Source organism: Columba livia, chromosome 7, assembly GCF_036013475.1.
Source record: "Columba livia isolate bColLiv1 breed racing homer chromosome 7, bColLiv1.pat.W.v2, whole genome shotgun sequence".
Taxonomy (NCBI): Eukaryota; Metazoa; Chordata; class Aves; order Columbiformes; family Columbidae; genus Columba; species Columba livia.
In genome coordinates this window covers 11,954,412-11,976,780 of record NC_088608.1, presented here as the reverse complement: position 1 = coordinate 11,976,780, position 22,369 = coordinate 11,954,412, and the positions used below count along the sequence as shown (strand labels likewise).

The 22,369-nt window shown below is 42.8% G+C and overlaps 1 protein-coding gene across 10 annotated transcripts in view; it reads right to left on the bottom strand.

The window, feature by feature from the left end:
* Positions 1–22,369, bottom strand: part of SEMA5B (semaphorin 5B) — a 269,944-nt gene that overhangs the window by 124,484 nt on the left and 123,091 nt on the right. For all 10 annotated transcript variants that reach the window (XM_065070521.1, XM_065070522.1, XM_065070523.1 and 7 more), the window contains one exon: positions 10,643–10,848. In XM_065070521.1, coding sequence (XP_064926593.1) covers positions 10,643–10,796 — 154 coding nt within the window. In that variant the 5' untranslated portion in view covers positions 10,797–10,848. The remainder of the gene's footprint in view (positions 1–10,642; positions 10,849–22,369) is intronic.

The following is a 22,369-nucleotide window of genomic DNA, read 5'->3' as shown; positions in this document are numbered from 1 at the left end:
CTGCTTTCTTTTCTAGCAGTCTTCACTTTACAGCCATGTTTCTACCTCATTTCCTGTGCACTCAATCAATTTTTCTCATCTTGGCCAACTACGAAACTCCTCCTCAGATGAGAGAAACAATGAGCCAACCCATGAGTGTCCTGAGAGTCACTGTGATAGCTGCTTGCAGTAAGCCACCCCCTTTCAATGAGATCCAAGAACCGAAAGAATTGCTAATGACCCTCTCCGGCCTGTCCAAGAACATGGGGATAGGAGATAACTGGAAGAAGGAAGAATAAGACTTTTTCCCTCTTGTTATCATGAAAGAGGGAACAGTGCCAACTCTCAGCTACCAAGGAAGGGAAGAAGACACAATAAAAAGCTCTGTTTTTTACTACCCTGGTAAAAACAAACAAATAAAAAACACAAAAAACCCCCACAACACAAACATCGAACAACGAACCAAAGACTCAGGTCCTACCTTCAAAGCGTCACAAGAATCACAATGATCATAGTAACCTAGACATGTTATCATTTAAAGTTATGTCAAATCTAGATGATTTTGCACCTCTCCCATCACTGTCCACGGCTCCTCCTTGAACTAATCTTCTGAGCTTCATCCATCCCAAGAGAGAAATGACATCTGGAGATGTAGGCAATGTGGTCCTAAGTGCCCAGTGGCAATGACACTGGAGTCCTCTGTGTCTTGGTCAAATAATGAAACTATTTAGTGTCTCAGGGTTTCCACATGTTAAATAAGTTTAGGGATACTGGAAAGTGCATCAAGGCCTCATTATCTGTAAAGCATGCGATGCACAGGAGGCACTAACTGTTGCTGATGCATACTGAGCATCTTGACTCTGTTTCATAAATTTTAATCATTTCTTCAAAACAAGTGTTGCTAAATTGTTTCAGTATGTAGAAAAAAGAACTTAGTCCAAATGTAATTTTTGCAAAAGTACAATTATGACTGCTTATTTACTTTTTTATTATTAATGTGGAGCAGCTGGCAAAACACACCAGTATATGGGGAAGAACCGAGGGATTCAATCCCAGATGAAGAAAACACCAGACAATAAGCACGAACTAGCGCTCACTCCCAGTATGGAACAGCGTACTGTTAAGTTGTCCTGGGGCTCCCCCAAGGAAGGAGAACAAAGGACTGTGAGTCACATTCCCAATACTGCACATTTCTATAGTTCTTCAGCATTTCTGTTCCAGAGAGGTCAGTCTTGGCCCATTCCCTGTTTCACTTGGGTTCCTATTTGCACATGGTGAAGGGCAGGCAGAAGCTAAATCAAGACCTGCCCCAGGGAAGATCCAGGAGGCTTCCACTTGATGAGTGCCGAGGCCTTAGGCTGGGGGACTGGGAAAGAAGTCATGTAACATGAGAGACATTCTTCCCTCTTCAGCACAGCTCCTGTTGCTCAGACCCTCACAAGATATCAAAGCGCAACTAACACAGAACCACAAAATTATAGAATCATTAAGGCTGGAAAAGACCTTTCAGATTATCGAGTCCAACCATAAACCTAACACTGCCAAATCCACCACTAAACCATGTCCCTACGTGCTACATCTACACATCTTTTAAATACCTCCAGGGATGGTGACTCAACATACAGCACTACAGATACTCACTGGCAATGGCCAATCAAGAGCAACAGGACATCACACAGTGCTGCAAGAGTGTAGCGTACAGGTGCACATCCATGAGTTCCATTTGCCACGCCTGGATTGACAGGACCAAAGGTGTGTGCCTACACAGCACAGGATTGTTTCCTCAGCAGGCTACCCACTGGGGCAAACACTCCCCTAAAGCTGCCTCCCCCCCTCAATAACCTTCCTCCAAAATCTTGCCAGCTACCCCACATGGCACTGCACGATGTCACACAGCCATAGCCCTGTGACCCACCACCACCTTCTGAAACACGGCTGACCAGTGCCACACACAGCTGGGAAACACAGAGTTTGTTTGTTTTCTTAAGGACATTTCAGAGTGTTGAAGTATTGGGATCCATTGTTTACTGAGACAAGCCCTGCAGCTGTCACACAATCTCCCTTGCTGAGGAAGATAAGGTGAGTGCTCATGCATCACTTGCAGCTTCCTACAACATTCTGATCAGTATAATCCCTTTTTTCAGACAGGAAAGCAAGCTGCATCTTGGCTCTACAGCCTCTGCAGTCTGATGGAAAAAACGCTTCTTTCTTATTGTTCAACCATCCATATTTGGTGGCATTTTTTTTTTATTATTATTCTTACAGTTACATGTCTACACCAGCCGCTTGTGCCAGCAGAGACAGTGGAAGATCCAGGACAACTGGTTTCACTAGTGAGAATGCAGGAGGGAACAGAGAAATCATGGCTGAACTCTCTGTGAGTTTCATCTGCAGGTACCCAGACCTGCCACAGAAGCAGATGCATCTGATTTTCATGAACATCTGAAACAGAAGGTGACCCTCTTCACCGGCTCACCAGAAACTGAACTGGAGACTCCAAGTCAAACACACAGCTTTTTAGCCAGCCAGGCCTATGAGGACTCCCGTGGACAAAGGTCCCACCAGGAGTCAGTTACACCAATGAACTGGAGCAGAGGCTGTAAAATCCTGGAAGACTTTTGAAATAAACCTGTTCTCATAAAGATCAGTGTTTTTAAATTGGAATTTGGCTAATAATAGAAAAGGATTATCAAAGACCACATTTCACCCATGACCTTGACCTCTTTTATTAACGTGTTGTAAAACAGAGTAATCCCCATGTATAAAACACTAATCTGAATTTTGCAGCTCAAGCACTTCCATTAAAACACATTCTAAAGATCATCCAGTGTTATAAAAAGGAAAGAATGGATGATCTACGAAGTCAGAGCTTTTTAAGTCAAAGCACAGGAGTTCCTTCAGGATTTTACCTGCACCTCCCAAGGCTAGAAGTGATCATGAAAATCTCTAACCCAGTCTAGTGTGCACTGCAGATCACAGACTTCCATCCAGCTAATCCTATACTAAGCCCAGGAACATGTTAGATTTCATAACCACTTCATTCAACCATGTTAGAACAACTTGGCCAGCTGGACCTATGGTAGCAAAACTCCCTAGAAACAATATGATATGCTGGGATTCCCAATTACAGACTTGATGTTTCAGTGCTGTGCACTTTGACTGTGGCCTAGCTCAGCACACAAGCTTACGCTTGGTTTCAAGTACACAATCCCATTGACTTCAAGGTAAGTACATATTAAGTGCTTGACTGAGCCGAGCCTGTTCGCGGCTTTCCAGGGTGAACCCCGCATGATTAAACAATAATATTTCTTATGAGATTGCTGGTAGTAAAGTCAACTTTATCAAAGCATAATGACACCCTTTAATGGAAGGTTTTAGGAGAATGTGATATATTAACACTCATCAGAAGCAGACGTGCTAAATAAATGAGGTCTGCCATACCACTGGCTCACAAACTTACTCAGTTAGGGAGCTAAGTAAACTTAAAAATTGAGAATGAAATCTCCATAAGGCATGTCTTTGTTTGCACTGAACTACAGAAAAAGAAGAAAAGGAGTTGGCTTTGCTTTCCACCCTGTTTCCTTTCTCTGAGATGCTGCCTGGGATCTGAAGAGACAGCCCACTTCTATGTCCTACATCCAGCCACTGTTCCAAAGAAAGGGCCACGCACATGCTGATGTTACCTGCTGCTGTCAGGCCCCAGTTACACCAGCAATACCTCTGGAAAATATAAACAAGCTACTCTGCTGTTGACCAGAGCTTTTCATGGCCTTGGCCCACACATATTGTGCTGGTTACCTAAGTACTTGTTCCTACACATTGTGAGTCCACCTCACTCAGTCCTGATGCTGAGCATACGCTGCCCCTCATCATCACCACCACTCACGGTCAGAGGCTGCTCCTTCACATGAGCTATCATACCTCTTTAAACTTTTACCTTCCTTCACTCCAATATGTAAGAGTTACTCAATCACTTTGCTTCCTGAAGCTTCACCATAAAGTCTTCCTTTTCTCTCCTGTTTGTCACTATTCGCTCTGTCTGAAGCATTTTGTGAATGAAGGGCACTCTTCCAAGACACTTTTTCTTTTTGAAGCCCCAAGGAACAGAACACTGAACAATTTTTTCAATCAAATATTACTGTGATTATTTGCAAAGTGTCTTGGACACCATTAATAGGGAAGTGTCAAAGAACTAGCACCATTATTGTTATAATTATTATTATGGAATGAAAAATACATTGAGAGCTCCTTTGTGTAATTTTCACAAGTTTTGCCTGAGAGCAAATTAATTCTCTAACCATTGTATATTTATGACTTTATTAGTCATCATTTTCAAACAAATTCTATATCAACCCTAAGGAAGAAAATATCAGCTTCATTTGCCACAGTTCCATTTTTCAAGATTAAAAAGAAAATTGTCACAAGGCTTTCTTAATAGAAACAAAACCTATACTGAAATGCACTGAAGGTCAAATATTCTGTAGCACCCATAGGATGCCACCACTTTCCAGTCAACACTTCATCACCAGTTAATGTCTGGGCTCCCTGTGTGGCGATTCAAGGGCAGCAAGGCTACGAGCTAGAAGGCAATTCTCCCACAATGTATTTTGCCTTCCCTTTGACATTTAGGCAGATATATGTCTCATACTTTGCATCACAATCTTCACCCTTTGTTAACTAAAATTTCGGTTTGGATTGTCAAAATCTCACTTGTTCAAGAAAACTGTAAATCTTTATCAGAATTTCCTAAGGGGCTTTCCTAGTTGGCTTTCAGAGTTGATGGATGCTAATGTGCTTTTTGCCATCAATATACGGTAAAGTGAATAATGTATTAGTGACCAATTCAACAATAGTGAGGGTGTTTGGTAAAATGTCAAGAACCTTCAAAAGAAATAAATCATACCCTATTATCCTTCAGCCCACAAAGTTAAAACAGTTTTTGCTTTCAATACAACAAGTGAACACTTAACTGCTCCCCACAGATTTCAGTGTTTGAAGCTGGCCACATTTCAATAAAATGTTGTTTAAAGGAAGAAAATATTGAGAAAATACATGGCAGGCTGCATTCAAGCAACCTGAATCATATTCATCGGGTAGGAGGTAATAATTACAGACAGTCTGAAGTGAAAACCCAGTTTATACACTCCAAACTCATTCATTTTGAAAACCTGAAGCAACAGACAGAGCAACTTGTTGCATCCAGGAGAGACCGAGGATTAGACAATGGGTCAAATGCTGCACACTGAGGACTCGCACCAGCTGTCATGATACAGTCCACACAGCTGAGATTTGCAGTCCTGAGAAGATCTGGGATATTAGCTTTTTAACCAAGTCTGCCTCTCTCCTGTGCTTCAGCGTGGGATCAGCTGAGCTGGTTTTGTGGATGAAGATAGGCTGCAATAATTAAAGCAGGGACAAACGTTCTGTGATTCTGTGAAATGATGTTCTTCCAGCTTACACTATCTGCCATGGCCCAGGGTAGAAAGCTCTAGCAGACAGAACAGCGAAGGACCTGGGAAGTCTATCATACTTTTTCCTGAGCATAGCGATTTAATGGATAAACTAATGAGAAATAAATAATGGTAGAAACTGCAAGTGGAAACCTGTCTGCAACTCATTTCCAGTCAAGTTGTGAACATGCAAGTGATTCGTACAACACAGGTGAGTTTGCAAACTTTTAAGCACTTCCTTGGTAAACACACAGAAACTAAGCACTCTGCACCCATTACAAACACATACGCCTGTCAGTCATTGCTCTGGCTTTCGAAATAATGAATCATACGTAGTGTTGCCATAGCAGAAGATGTTCTGGCTTTCCCAAGAGGCACGTTACAAAGGCACTCCAAATGTCTTTAATGAACGGCAAAGGTGTTTTTTGTCTAAGAAAGAGAAATGAAGGATACTGCTAAGAACCAGGACAGTATGGCAAGGGCACAGCCCAGCTGCAAATGCAGGGACTCATCTATTGGTTATAAAATACATATGGGAAAGACAAGAAAGATGAGCATGACTGACAGGAACTAGAAACAGTTTCTTCAGTGTTTGGCTTACCAGAGTGGTCCATTGTGGATCTGTGCCGGCATGACATACTGTTCAGTGAAACAGAACTTGTACACATGTGTACATGTATGTATGAATAAAAAAGGATGCACTAAGAATATATCCGACTTGTTTCACTAGTTTATTAACTCACTGAAAAACAAACAAGCATTCGAGATCCTTAATGTAGCTATCTGCTCACAAACAAATAGCTAATAAGACACCAGAAACAGGCTCCTGGGAAGTAAAAGATCATTTTCTTATTGATCTGACAAGGGAAATCAAACTTTAACTGGATTTGCTATAAGCACAGAGTAGAACAATCTAATTATGAGAAGCCCAAACTGGGTACATTATTATTGTTGGTGAACTGTACAATGAGCATCATTTATAAGCCCCAGGGAAACTGGGGCGCTGTTGTGTTAGTTTGGTACTGTGCAAACACACAGGACAGCGCTCACAGCACAAATTCCTAACTTGTCCCTCATGATCCCTATGTAGTCTGATAGGATAAATCACTCATCTCACAGCCCCTTCCCAGAACACATCTTTCTTGGCAGTGCAAACTTTATCTAAATAAGCATATTTAGGACCTGAATTTATGTCCCTTGACTTGTCTAGACCATTTTTTATAGGTCACAAGTAAGGGCAGGTGGTTTGGGGAATGGAATCTGTAAAGAAACAGGCATTTCTTCAGTTCCAAACAGAGCTAAAGAAAAGGTATTTTGCATGTGTAGCCTCCTTTCTGCTTAAATGAGTAGGTCATGTACTGTATTCTCTCCTTCTTGCCCCTCTCATGGAAATACAAAGAGATATCAGTTCAAACAGATGGCTGACTAGTGTGGACGAGATACAATAAGCAAGCTGAAGAAGTGTGGATTGGATAATCGGGTAGTGAGGTGGACTATGAACTGCCTGAAGGAAAGAAGCCAGAGAGTCATGGTCAATGGGGCAGAGTCCAGTTGGAGGCCTGTATCTAGTGGAGTGCCTCAAGGGTCAGTGCTGGGACCAGTACAATTCAATATATTAATCAATGACTCAGATGAGGGAATAGAGTGCACTGTCAGCAAGTCTGCTGATGACACGAAGCTGGGAGGAGTGGCTGACACACCAGAAGGCTGTGCTGCCATCCAGAGACCTGGACAGGCTGCAGAGCTGGGCGGGGAAAAATTTAATGAAATATAACAAGGGAAAGTGTAGAGTCTTGCATCTGGGGAGGAGCAACCCCAGGTTCCTGTATAAGTTGGGGAATGATCTATTAGAGAGCAGCATAGGAGAAAGGGACCTGGGGGTTCTGGTGGACAGCAGGATGACCATAAGCCAGCACTGTGCCCTTGTGGCCAGGAAGGCCAATGGTACCTGGAGTGTATTGGAAGGTGGGTGGTCAGTAGGTCCAGAGAGGTTCTCCTGCCCCTCTACTCTGTCCTGGTCAGACCACACCTGGAATATTGTGTCCAGTTCTGGGCCCCTCAGTTCAAGAAGGACAGGGAACTGCTGGAGAGAGTCCAGCGCAGAGCAACGAAAATTATTAAGGGAGTAAAGCATCTCCCTTATGAGGAAAGGCTGAGGGAGCTGGGGCTCTTCAGCTTGGAGAAGAGGACACTGAGTGGTGACCTTATTAATGTTTATATATATGTAAAGGGTGAGTGTCACGAGGATGGAGCCAGGCTCTTCTTGGTGACAACCAATGGTAAGGGGCAATGGGTACAAACTGGAACACAGGAGGTTTCACTTAAATATGAGAAGAAACTTCTTCTCAGTGAGGGTGACAGACACTGGAACAGGCTGCCCAGGGGGGTTGTGGAGTCTCCTACTCTGGAGACATTCAAAACCCACCTGGACACATTCCTGTGTAACCTCATCTAGCTGTTCCTGCTCTAGCAGGGGGATTGGACTGGATGATCTTTCAAGGTCTCTTCCAACCCCTAACATTCTGTGATTCTGTGATTCTGTGAAGCAAGATATAAGACATAGAAAATACATAATTTCTCAGGAAATAATTTAAAAGTAGACAGAAAGGAGTTTTGCTTGGATTATTCCATGATAAGGATATTATCCAGCCAACTGGATGTTAGGAATATCGTAATTTGGAGGAAAAGTACAATACAAAGAGGGGCTGAGCACAAGCAAGGTGAAACTGATGAATGGAGAACAATAAACATGTTATGATATCCCATGTGTCTTGAGATGAGAAGCCCAGCTAGCGAGGCTATGAACAAGAAGCTATTCAAGCCCTTCATAACACAAATTGTTTTGTTAATCTGTTCATTCTGGCAGTAAATTAATGTATCCTGTATGACTGAATGGTCTGGGGCCTTATTTATTATTACTGCCCATCTACTGAAAATGGCTGGTGTAACATAATCCTCTCCCTGGCTGCTGCTGGGGTCATTTTCAGTCATTGGCTCATCATTCCTCTTGTATCATGGGTGGTGATCTGTGGGACAATGCATTTGGAGACCCACAGAAAGCCCATGAGCCACAATGTTCAGCAGAGACATCTCCGGGCAATTAGAACAGCACCTAAGGTGCAGCTTCCCCTGCTTGTCTCCCCTTGCAGCCTAAACCTGCTTGTGCTGGCATCCCAGCAGGGTACAGCTTTAAGGTAAACAATATTATTAAATGATAGATGTATTTTGGAGATTTGATCCCTCTTTCATAGAACTTAAATATTATGTGCAGTAGAAATAAGGTGCCTCTAATTTTATTCCTCTGTATTTTCCAGATGAGTTTTGCAGCAGAAAATATAGCATTAAACTGTATCATGAACAACCATGAGGAAACAAGTGCTGAGAAAAAGCCAAAACTCTGAATCTAACTTGGGTTTAAGAGACCCAAATTATAATCTAGGTAATTTTCTTGATGTGCCTGCAATTTCAATCTTTATTTCTTTTGTATAATTGTGAAGTTCTAATTAACTCACACCAGTTTTTGCCCTCTATCATTAAAGAGAGGAAGGGAACAAAAACAGTGAAAGGGGAGGAGAGATTATTTTTTTCTGTGAAAAATTCATGCCTGATTAAAACAAAGCAAACTGGCAGACGATGAGTGTGTTGACGTAGCCATCACTTCTGCAGAGAGCACACATATTGAGTGCCAAAAAATGTCCAGCAATTCCTCAACATGAGGAATTAAGGCTCTAATATTCCCTGCAGAATGATTGATCTCAGTGTTGGATCCTGCTAAACCACCCTCTGTAAACTCAAAGTTTGGTGCTCCTGGCTAATAGAAAGAGCACACATTTTTTCTCTTTTCTGCATCCTCATGGTTGTATTATCTATTTAAATACCCAACTGAGTTACAGCACATTTTTAAGCACACAGGTTTCTCCTTTCAGCCCTCCGCAGTCAAACAGATGGTTAGACTTACTTGGCAAATAAAATCAAGGTTTATTTACTCATTCCACTGGAGCAAGGTTAGAGCCAGTGCCATATCATGTAGGCTTAAAGATTTTGCTAATTTATTTTAATCCACTTAAACCTTTAAAGCACAGATAATGGAAAACAGACAAGAAATCTCTCACACTTTCCAAATCAAGAGACAAGAGTTTCCTCCTGTGTGAAGAAGAGTAAAGCTCTGTAGAAGAACCCTGAAAGGTCAGCAAGGAAGCCTTTGACTACTTTCTTCCTGGAAACCCTACCTCAAAGGTCACAAAACCACAACTAAATTGCCTCTAGCAGAGAACCTAACTAGAGACACATTGCAAGGTACTTAATTGCCTTCAGCAAAGAATGTAACTGGAGATGCATTGCAAAGCCTTAAATGGAAACCAAGATCGATATTTCAACATTTAGGAGGAAACCGTTTTTAGCAAGGAGATTCAGCAGCTGATGATGCTGCCACCCTGAGCTTAACACACCAGTCTGGGCTGAACACAGAAAAAAATAGTGGTACCAATATAATGATCAAACTGTTGTGTGGATAAGTGGACAGACTGGGCAGACAGCAACTTAGGAGTACATGTACACTCATGGAAAATCCAACTGGGATAAGGACAGCAGAAATTCCATGTTCCAGAAGAATAGTAAAAGGATTGCCCACACTTGGCAGGATGCTGCAGCACAAAGGCCCCCTCTCACTTCCTTCAGATCTTGTCAAATTAAATGCCCAGATGAAAGACAGAAAAATTACTAGCAGAGGTGATAAATACACAACAAAACCAAAACAAAACAAGCAACAAAGATCAGACACTCCCTGCAATTATAAAACAATTTACTTCTCTTGCATTCAAGTATGTTCAAATTCTCTTATCACTTTTCACTTAATAAGTGTCTGGATCCAGCCAGCCAGGTGAGGTATATAAGCATTACTGATTCCAGGTAGAGAAATGGAAACAGTTTCAGTGTGGCACAAGATTACAAGGACCCTGTAGCAGAATTGAAAATTGGGATTGTTAGACCAGTAGTACCAAAACTGCCAGAATTAACTGACTGCTGTGAAACCTCAGAGTTAAAACACTGTAAAGCATCAAAGGGAATATGATTCATCAGGCCACTTGCAGTGGCCTGTGGATGGCAGGTATAAGGAAAACAGCACAGACTAAACCATCATCCATAACACCACCAGGAAGGACTTCAAAATGGATCATCCTACTGGAACTTGAAACAGGAATAGAAGCTCTTACCTTCAAAAGCAATTGTGGGGTGCTCTTTCCTGACACATTGCTGATATTCAACTTCAGAGTATTCAAGTACATTCTGTGATGCCGAGAGATGAAAAGCAAGAAGAAAAAGGCTTGGCAATGACAGGGAGATGGCCTTTAATCTTGAAACAACCATGACTGAAGGGCGGTTGCAGATCTAGCTTCCAAGGTAGGCCCAGGGAGGATACCTGAAATACAAATAATTCCACTTTGAGAAAGACGAATGCTCATCCAGAGTGCGTAACATGGGTAGAGAAGGGTGGAGGTTTCCCTTCCATACCAATCCCACTTGTGCTAAATATTCAGCATAATATTCCACAAACAGCACCTAACAAAAATCTGCACAATTTACAACTGTATTTGGGCTTCTAATTTCAAGCAGAGTAGAAGTGCACAGCTCCTTAAATATACATCTCTGTGTAGCTTTGGGGTATATGTCCTTATACAGTAGCCGGTGTGCAATGGCCAGTGCTGACAACACGAAAGCTCAAATACTCCAGACGTAAATGTGTTCCCCAGTGTGGACACCTCCCTCCTCAGTTTCCTGATGTGTGTGTTTAAACGTCATGCTACATTCGACAGATCGCTAAGGAAAGGCCAACATCAGTCATCGCCGAAACACATGTGCAATTAATACTGTTCTAATAGGAGATTTATACATTTTAGCACTGCTGTTTTAAATGTCTTGAAACAAGAAAAGCCAATTAAAAGGTGTTGCTAGGAAAGTGCTAATTAAGGTAACATAAAAATTAAAACTTCTTAACGGGGAGAATGGTGAGAAGTGAGTCAATTGCCTGCATTACCATGGGATGCTGTAGCTCCCAGTCACAAGAGCCGAGGAGGAGGAGACTCCACTCTCCAGCCTAGGAGAGGGGAAAGTCATGGCTTTCCTACGTGAGCAGGTTTTAACAACAGTTCCAGAAAAGATATAGCTCTAAAAACTCCCCTGGGTCAACCAGGCCTGAGGCAGGAGATGGAGGATTAATTAGCCCACGCCACAAGCTCCCCAAGATGCTGCTGCAGCTTAGGAAAATATGTGTCGCCAAATTTAATCTTACTGATGTGCATATGTAACTTTGTTAAATTATTGCAAACACGTGTTTTCAAACAAATGGAGTCTCCTAGCCTTAAGTCTTATCTAGCGATAAAGCTGATTCTGACTGAATTCACTCATAATGAGATTTTCAAATCCTGCGGGTGTAGTGATTCATAAAGGCAGCATAACAGTCAACACCTGCAGAGCCCAGTATCCATTTTTGTTCAGAGTCTCCAAAGCACCTTCGGTGAGCTGAAGTGGCCAGGCTGGTGGCTGATAACATGAGGCACTGAAACAATCACAGGCTTGTGGTATGGAGTGAACTGCAAATATAGGGGACATCGCAACATCAAGAAGCTGGAAGAAGTTCGCAAATGTTTTTGTGGATCACAGGAGCAACAAGAGGCTGCTTACAGCAGCAATGGGAGACAGCTGGCTTGAAAGATGGATCCTATGTTTTATTCTTATCTGCATTTCTCTGTGATTTTAAACACTGGCATAAAGATGAGTTGCCAGTGCATCCATTATGCGCGTCCATTGACTGAAAATAGCATTGGCATTCAGGATTTGGGATAGCTCTAGGGACTTGTTTGAGTGAGAGATTACAGCATTTCACATTTTTTCCAGCCCCAAATACATGAAGATTTTATGCAGGGATGTGTAAAAATCCCCATCCAGTTCTCCAAAGGAGGTTCTACAGCACTTAGCTATGCAGGGTTGGTTGTTGTTGTTTTTTTTTTCTTAAAAAAAAAAAAATACAGCAAATATCATGTTAAATAAAAAAATGGGACTGGCAGAAGTAAGAGATGTGAAATCATTCAAAGCTAAGGCCAGCACAGCATTTAGTCATTAAGCACAAGCACACTGCAGGGTGCATACAGCTGGGCACTGTGGCATCTCAAGATGATGGAGATGTTGTGCAATTCACACTGTAATGAAAACTACTGATGATGAAGCATCAGATTATATTTTCAGCCACTGGTTCAAATGATTGTCGTTTTTTTTCAGTACAGATCCAGAAGTAAAACACAGCACAGAGATGTGAACCCTAGGGAGACGCATTATGTTTAGCTCTCGGATCCATTACAAGTTCCAAAAGAGACAAAGCCAAACTTTCCCTAGATGGGTGATGGTTCTTGTGGGATATGCACAAATGGCAAAAGAAATTTAATGTCAGATGTCATTAATGGAAACTGGAAGAGACAGTCATGGAAATCTCACATGATGAATGCTCTACTCCTCCCAGTGAAGTCACTACTGGCTAATCTTAGAAATAAGGTACTAAACTAGACAAATTTTTGGTCTGAGCCAATATGGCCATTTTCATTTACTATGCAACCAAACAATGATCTCAAACTAGGTGAAAAAAATTCTTAAATCAAAGACATACGGTAGGGTCCCACACTCCTCTAAAGGTTTAAGTGGTCTAGAATCAGCAGATATGTGAATTCAAGTTTCACAGTCATCAAGGTAATGAAATTATATGAACTTGCATACAGGAAAGCTTCATAACATCCCACAGCCTATTCTGTGCCAAAGTGGAGTACATTTACTAGTGTTTTGTCTGGACTAGTTGTAAAATGTGCCAAGTAGCTGGATTTCTGCCACTTTTCCTGGGAGATTTTACCACAGTCCAAGAGACTTCAATGTTCCTTAGAAAGCTGTAACCAATATTTGGGGTAAAGTTCCATCTTCTTTTTCTTTATTGTCATAGAGAAATCCAAAATGTGCATGAAAATAATGGATCCAAACTTGATATGAAGTAGAAATAGACGATCAAACAAAGATGAAGGAGAAACATTAAAAAATACCTGTATCATTCCCTGTGTCCCTTATCTCCTACATCCAATTGCATCCATCAAATGTGTGTAGCTCTCAGGGGCTGGGAAGCTGCACAAAATCAGTGTCATATGCAGCCATGAACTGGTGTCTACTGGAGTCAATGGATAAATGCCAGCTTGACCAAGGGCGACAGACACCAGAGCCCTAGAGCATCAGCTGAACAAGATTCAGACAGCGGACAGCATGGCAAGAGGTTACTCCTTCAACCTGCCCCTTCCCAAGGCTTCCTTGCTCATTTTTTTCCTCAATATTTTAAGAGAGACTCTAACTCAGTAATTGCTATTGACAACTGCTGCAACTTTATTTCTGAAAAAAATAAAAAATACTCCAAATATGAAGCAGTATCCTGTTTGTATGCCAAGAGCAAACTAGTAACTGCTCGGATAGTCCAGCAGCTAGTTAAGAGTAAACATTTTAATTCTACTGGAGATGGCCAAACTCAAGCCTCCAATTTTGCCCAAGCTGCAGATTTTCCCTGTGAGGCTTAGAGTTTATGACCAGTGCTCATCCAGATTGCTAAAACACTGCACATCCTGAGCACAGCCCAGGCTAGTGGTGGTTTGCACTGCTGGAACTTGCCCTAGCATTAAGCCGGTTAGATACAGTTAAAAGCTATAAAAAGAGTTGTTCTTATTAGACTCTCTGCTCAAAATGGCTTAGGGCTCAAGAAATCAGCTGTCAAGGTTTCAGTGCAGATGAGAGACAAGAGCTCAAATCCTCAGTTAAACTCAAATCTCAGACAGGACATATCTTTCAATTCTTTATTTGCTCATCTTGATCTATCTTTACCATCTTAGTTATCTCCCCTGCACCCACAATGCAGACATGTTAAAAAAAAAAAAAAAAAAAGAGGATAAAAATGCCCAATAAGATTATCTGTCTAAGTGTATCTGTCCTCCCCTCACAAAAGCCTGTCCTCTGTGCCCCCGCACAGGGCCAAGGCCCAGCAATGGGGCATCTCCCTCCCTTCTGCTGCACACAGTGAATCCCTCTGGCCCTCTGCCAAAGAAAGGCCAACAAAATCAGGCTCCATTGGATCCAGTGAAATATGCTCCAGAGAGAGGTATTTTGTAGAGCACCACTTCTGCCACCATCCTCTTGTCTCTTAAATCAGGCCCTCGAAGCTCATGGGCCAAGAGCTGCTCTGCTGGGCAGAGCCAGAGATCTGCGGAGATTTGCAACCCGAGCACCCACGTGAGCACAGACCCACAGCCGCTGGCCCATTTCTCACCCAGTCCCTTTTGCAGCAGCCCGATAGGGACAGCATATAATTCTGCTTTGCCTTGTGGCTTCGTCCCCTCGCACAAGTGCAGCATTCAGGGGATCACCCACAGTCCCTCCCTTATTCATTCTTGGGGCATGAGTCTTTTCCAACTCGCCCTGTATTGTATCATTGTAACTCCATTGATTTCACAGGAACTAATCCTGATTTACAGAGGCTAACTCAGATCAGGCCCCCTTTGACTAAAGCTCCACGTCTAAAAGAAAAATACCTTCAATCAATCTTCAGGGCTTTAAAACAAAGCACACTTTAAAAATGGCTATACCAGGAATTCATATCCTGCTTTCCTCTGACTGTAACTATCATTTTAACTTAATAAAACGTGACAGTAAAGTTTAAGGATAAAAGAAAATGCTTCATCTTTCATTTTAAAGAAAAGAGATGCCTTTAAAAAAGACTAAAAAAGGAACCTCCTATAAAAGCATTAATTCTTCTGTTCAGGATCTTTTGTGTTTGGTACAGCTGACTTTTTATTAGAATGGGATACCAGAGGGAAGAAGAGCAATGGAAAAAGGTGGACATCAAAATATTCAAGAAAGTACTGGAAAAATAAGATAAATAAATATACACATTACAAAGCAGGACAGCTCAGCAATGCAACTATGACAGGCTGGCACAGACAGCTCTGCCCTAGAAAACTCCAAGGCCAACAAAACCACGGTCCTTTATTCATTTGCCGCTCCTTGCCCTCCACTCCCACCCTCACCAGCTGGAATTCGTCCTACCGGACTGGCTCCAAGGGCCATTCCACACTGTCAAAGAAAAGGCACAATCTTTCCTTCTGCCCCTGGCCACACTCAGCCCTCAGCCGTGCCCGCGCTGGGGAGACGGATCTGTCCCGCAGCTGAAACACAGCACGCTGCGCTTGCACGTCCACGTGCCAGACCTCACGTGCACCCTTACACTGGGCTCCTGCATAATGAGGTTTTCTCATCTATGTTCTTTTGGGGAAAACCTATGGGAATGGCCAAAGTGCTGTCCAAACGAGAATCTGTGAAGAGATCTTGTTTTGCTTTAATTACATCACCCCACAGTCTCCTGAAGAATCAGTGAGTTCACCTCTAACTTCGCAACAGCTTACACCTGCAGCTTTGGCTCTGGCTGGGTGTCACCATGCTCTCCTGTGCCCACCTTGTTCAGGGCTTCCCAGTTTCCCACGGACACCACTACAACAGCATCTAAAAGCCACACACTGAACTCACTCTCACAGCACCCCAGGAAGACGACATTTTCATGCCTATAATCCAAGAATTATCTTTAAAAAACCCCTAGAATCCAGCAGCAGGGTGGATCACAAGAGTGTGCTGATAATACACTCTCCTGCAGCAAAGCAGAAGCTGGAGCTCCGTGCCAACCACTGGGCACTCCCAGAGCTCCTGCCCTGCAGTCTGCAAGACACCAGCTGCAGCATCACAACAGCCTGTCCACCAGAAATAAACAATCGAGATCTCACAGCACAGCTCACTTCATTGCAACCTTTCTGTTATCTATTTAAACAATTCAGGTAACTCTTTGCAAAGGAAAAATCAGTTTAACCTAATATACTGTTAGGTTCATGGCTTGTGAAGCCTGTAGTAGAGCCAAATAGTAATAGTCTGCAGTTTGATCTTAGGAGTACTTCCCACAAAAGATTGACAGTGCACTTTGGAGCATTTTATTGCTAGAGTGCTTTCTCATTGCTGTTCAAAGCGATCCAGGACTGGTCAAGATCCCAAATGAAACCTACAAAATGCAATAGGATGTACTCATTCAGATCAGGTAACAGAGGCAAAACTTCTAACAATGGCTTGGTACAAAATAAACTGGTTGGTGTCAGTCCACTTCTTTACCACCTTGTACCTGCCCTCGCTGAGCCACTATCAGCCACCACTTGGTTACTTGGCCTCAGAGCACAGTCAGCGGCTGCATGGTCCTGGAAACCGAACTGTTTCCTCACCTTTAGGGGAGGCCCCTCCAGAACAGGAACCTATTATAGAAAGCTCCCATGAAAAAAAGCTGATTCAACAATAAGAGTCTGTGTAACAGAGCAAAATATACTGTACTGCTGGGTTCCTGCCAGACCCAGTGGGCATAAATAAATACGTGCTCTGCTGATACTCAGACCTGCTTTTGAATCAAGCTAACCTGACCACACATTGAGTGCGTCCTCAAGGGCTTCAAGGGGGTCTCCCCAGAGGGCTCTAGATCTCTTTTTTTTACTGGCTACACATAATATAAAGACGTGAGAAGTTTTGTTAGCATTTGTTCGGGGTATGAATTTAGCACTTGTGAAAAGGTGCCTCGGTGTCTGAAGTCTTCTGTTTATCCAGAGATCACATTTGGCAATGAAGGCTTACACTCATTTATTTCCCCAGTGGTATGCCTGCCCTGTTCTCTAGAAGACTACCTCTACAGTGGGGATGGGAAGACCTTCTATTTGCTGGTCACAGAATGGTCTCTCTGAGAGGCTGTCAACAGAGATGTCAAAGTGGAAGTATTTTTGGTAATTCTGGGACCTGAACTGACTGTGGAATTATTTTTCATGTCTGTGAAACACAGAGAAGGCAGAGACCAACACAACAGCAGAATGCAACGAATGCTATGGTACTCAGCACAACTGCAATTTAGACACAAAGTTTACTGCAGCCTAGTTTAGAAATCAGGAGCTCCTGGCTCTCAGTCAAAGTCTCTGGATGCTCCATCAAAAGGAGAGGATGAATGAGTGTAACACAGCTCAGGAGAGGACCCAGCCCAGGGCTCAGGAGACAGCAGCAAGACATCAAGAATAACTATTCCAGAGGCCCTGTCCGCAGCAGGGGAGCGTGCCCAGGGCTCACATCCCCCACAGCGCACTCGCCTTTCTCTCTGTACACGTGATGTAGAGTCCTCTGCATGGGTGCTGTAAATCCAAGGTGTCAGGCGTACCGTTTACATGCAGATCAGCCACATAATGCACATACAGTAGATTCAGCATCAGACTTACTGCAAGTCACCACCTGGCTGCAAGAGCTTTTTCTGGTATGAGGTTTGGTACTGAAGCCCACAGACCCATGTCCTAAGCCTATACCTGTTGTAGAAATGCTTAACACAGCAGCTTTGCTTTAAGTTGCTCCCCTGCACAACATGTGAATCATTTGTAAATCTGCAAATTAGCAGAGTCACAGCCCCTAACAGCACACTGCACAGACAATATCATTTCAGCACTGGTGCCTGACAGTCTGGAGACGCTCCTCTGTTTGCAGGGACTGCCAGTGGTGCGGTGCTCCTGCTCACCCACCTCCCTGCTGCAGCTCTGACACTACAGCCGGGGCAACTGAGGCATGACACAACTCTGTGACTTGGTCACCGGTAACTGCAGGCAGTTTTTGGTAGAGACAGAAAGAGAAGTGAATTCCTCCTGACTCTTCCAAATGCTTTTGGTACGGGGCTTTCTTTTGTCTCACAGTTCAATACAAAAACTGTAAGTGTTCTTGAATTTTTAACTTCTCAGAGTACTAACTGTTGTTTTACTGACTCTAGTTTTTTATTCAGCTCTAATTAGAAGGTCCACTGGAAACATCCCATGGGATTTTCAGTAAAGAAGTTACCAACAATAGTTCCAAATTGTATCAGACCTAATACAGATTGGTATAATAACTCTCTTCAACACCATGAGGGCAAGTCAGGTCCAGCTGCAGTCCCAGATTCTGTCAAGCAGACAGGTGATCCTGACAAACTACGTCACAGCCACTGTGGTGATTCTGTAACTGCACAGTTGGGAAAACAGTAAGAAGATGAAATTAAGAAAAAAAAAAAATATTCTCCTTTGACCTGAAGCAATCTCAGGATTCAAGTCTCCAGCAGATTAAAACTGAGCCATGAAATCATCACACCAATCAACGTTCCGCCTGACAGTCAGCCATAACATATGGCCTTGACTTTCCCTAGAGCCTTGTTTTTCCAGCTTAAAGACTCCGGCACTGTCTCCAGGGCTACAGCTCCTGCCACCCGCCACACTTCTGCTTCATCCCGCAAATCCTCCTGCATCACTCACGCAGCCGCATGTGCCACGGTCCAAAGCAGCTGCTGTACGTCACAAACCCATCTCATCCCTCCCCGCAGCTCCTTCCTCTACTGCTACATTCCAACAACAGGATGAGGAGAACTTTTAATGTTTGTCCATGCAGGAGACAGAAGCCACAGCTTGTTTGTTTTTGTCAAAGATTTGTGATTACCTTGTGCCACATAACACATACTCACAGTTCGATTGTAACTCTAGGAGAACAAGCACAAACCATCATTGTAGTGCAACTCCAAGTTTAGCCTGCTTGGAAACATGAATATGTTTCACTGCATCATCTTTGCACCACACAGCATCATTTATCATGTGGAAACCTTTGGCTAGAAGGCATTCAAACGGTCTACATATGCCCCAAATCTGAACAGACAAAATAATAATTCTCAGGCAGACTCTTTTTTTCTCCTGCCTTGCCCAGCTTTTCTCATATTTCTTGCAGCAGCAGTTACCTCTTGGGCTCTATTAACTCTCGCCCTCGTTGGAGCCGAGGGCTGCTCTGGTCTGCCCAGCTCTGGCCTTGCACTTGGGACACTGCAGAGAGAGCGGCTCTTCCCAGAGCTGCCCGGCTGCGGGACAGCACTGAAGGGACGCAGAGCAGAAAATATACAGCTCACAAACAACAGGTTATTACTGACTCTCGTGTGTGAACAAAAAGGGACTGATTCCTCATCTGCTGAAAACAACAGCGACATTAATTTTCCACCAAAAAATTTCTGGTGATCAACGGTTTCTGAAAAGGCTGACCTGAATTTTCCTCTTCCTTCAAACATCCTACACAACTTCCTCAATACCAGGAACATGGTGCTCTGTTACCTGATAACTGAAGCTCACCAGCCTAAGAACACAGGTATTACTATGCTGGGTCACAGCAACATTCTTTTACAGCTTTTCTCAAAAAACGGTGTTTAGTAAAAGAGAAAGTGCAGCAGGACAGGTGACCTTCAAAAAGCTTCTAGTGCATTCTTTCAATGAACTGCACTCATCATTTTCACTGTCCATAGATTTACTTTACTTAAACAAGACACAGTACAGCCCCCATCCTGTAAGGTGTCCCTCTCCCTAAAATCCCAAAGACACCAAGGTGACCCAGGGTTTAATACAATCCCTATGATCTAAGACTTAGCTAGGCAGCTCCCTGCTGGAATAGAAGGGAAAAATATCTGGACTGAAAGTCCACACCATCCTGCAAACTCATGTTTTTGACAAATTCAGATGTCCAGCCAAAACAGGACATTAGAATCTCCTCCCATCAGGCGGGAGAAGCAGCCTGCCCGCGGACACCCCAGCCCTGAGGTGCCAGCTCACCTCCTCAGAAATGCTTTAAATAGCCCAAACAAGCCCTGGGACAGAAACTTCATCATCATCTTCCCAGTGGCAGGGTCTGAGCAAGCGTTTGGGGGCTGATATCATTTTAATACACTCCGAAGCCAGGCTTTCTGGAAAAGATGAATTATTTGTAATGAATTCCAATCACATGGCACTCCAGCCCCCACACCTTCATCCTGCATATATAACCAAATTAGTTTAGGAGATATAAGTTATTCAGGGACTTAGCTGTTCAGTCTGGCCTTGGAGGATTTGCTCTCATTATGGCTTTTATGCAAATTCTGTCCTCCAAATCTCTTCTGAATCAATTATTACTAGATTAATTTAAACATGTCCACCTGGGGTGCCTGTATATCATGTGCCTCATGTTAAAAAGTAAAAAGGATGATAACGAATTCAGGAGGTGACTGAAACAGATTCCTGCTTTGTGGAAATGTGACCTTTTTGCATAATGTCATAAAAGAAAGAAGTTCCCTCAAGAAACATGGCAGATAGGGTCGTTCGTTGTATCAGCTGGGCTTTCAATCACTCTTTGGAAATTAGCATGATACAATAAAAAATTAATAAGAAATTAAAAAAAAATATCACTTTAATGCTCCAGACTATTAAAGTCTTAGATGGACTACTAATTGAAATGTAATGCTTAATTTTAAGCAATGCCATTTTATTAATGGTAAAAACTTGAATTAATGGCATTAACCAATGTTAATATTACAAATCCCCTGAGGGATAACAAAGCAATTATGTTATTCACAGAACTGAAAGGGGTGAAAAAGATGTAGTCTGTACGCGACTGCACTGAGGCAGAAGGGACTGCTTCCATCTGCATTTCCTCTGCCGAGAAACGGGGTTTGTTTGTTTTTTGAGCAAAGAGGAGGGAGAGGAAGAGAAGAATTTGTGCTGAGTTAATTACTGCTGATTTTCAGGCACTTAATAGCTAGGAAATTATTCTGTTACTCAAACACCATACTGTGGGGATCCTGGAAAAATAATTTGGGAATGAGAAATTGATTACAAACCCTCCTTCTTGGAGGCCTCCCCTGTGTGCACTTGGATGCTAACACACACACACCAACCGCCTTCACCTGATGGAAAAGCCTGATGTAAGTCGTTGGCCCCCACCTGGCAGTAAATGGCTCTATGGAGCGGCGCTGGTTTGCACCCACCAGGGATCAGCCAGGAGCTCACCTGCTGTGGTACTGGATGCCCTCAAGTCTGTGCGAGGGCAGGCGTTTTTTATTTTATATAATTCAGCAAGTTCAGCTTCTTGTCAGATCTACTGTTCACACAGCAGGATAGATGGTGTTAGCCTTAATTAAAGAACCAAAACCAATACCCTTGCCAACTGGAAGAAGTCACATTGCCCAGAGGTAATAAGAACCTTGTATGGCACTGGTATAATGCTGCATTTACCCCAGAATAACCATGCTTGAGATAAACCCTTGATTAACTATTGTTTTATTGTCTGGCTCATAATTCTGGGACAATGAGGAGATTCAGCAAGCCAGAGCATGAAGAAGTCCCCAAGGAGCTATGAACCTTGTTGTTATTCCTCAGAATCCCAAAGACTTTTGCTTTTTATTTCCACAAAGTGAAAGCAGCCCAACGCACCCAACATACCACTGCCAAAGTCCAGGACTAACACAAATGCCTCTTTCAGTGCTCACCTCTCAAGGCAACCAGTCAAATGTGTCACAAATTCGCAAACAGTATTAATCCATGGGAAGAGATATAAAAATTGAGTTTTCTCTGTTTCATCTAACATGCCCATGTTCTGCTGTAAAGCAGCTCTCAGGATGTTCATATTCTTCTGACACTGTCTAGCCAAGCACTTTTTAAAAATTAAGTTCATCTCCTTCTTAGGTGAAAAAGAGAAAGAAAAGCATTGGCACTAATCACTACCAGGCTTCCTATTTATTATTATATGTTTATTACAATCTGCTATCATTATTATTATTATTATTATTATCATTATTAAATATGTTGCACGAGGTGTAAAACCTCAATACTAACTCAGAATAAATCAACCGAAAAAAAGACCAGGGCTTTGAGTGGAGTGAGAATCTATTCCTGAATTTGGCTGGATACAACACTTGGCGGCTGGGACCAGAGTATCCTTCTTTGTAGCCGAAGCACAGAGCACCCAAGTGCTTCTTTATATTTCCGTTCAGGATATAGATATAGCGG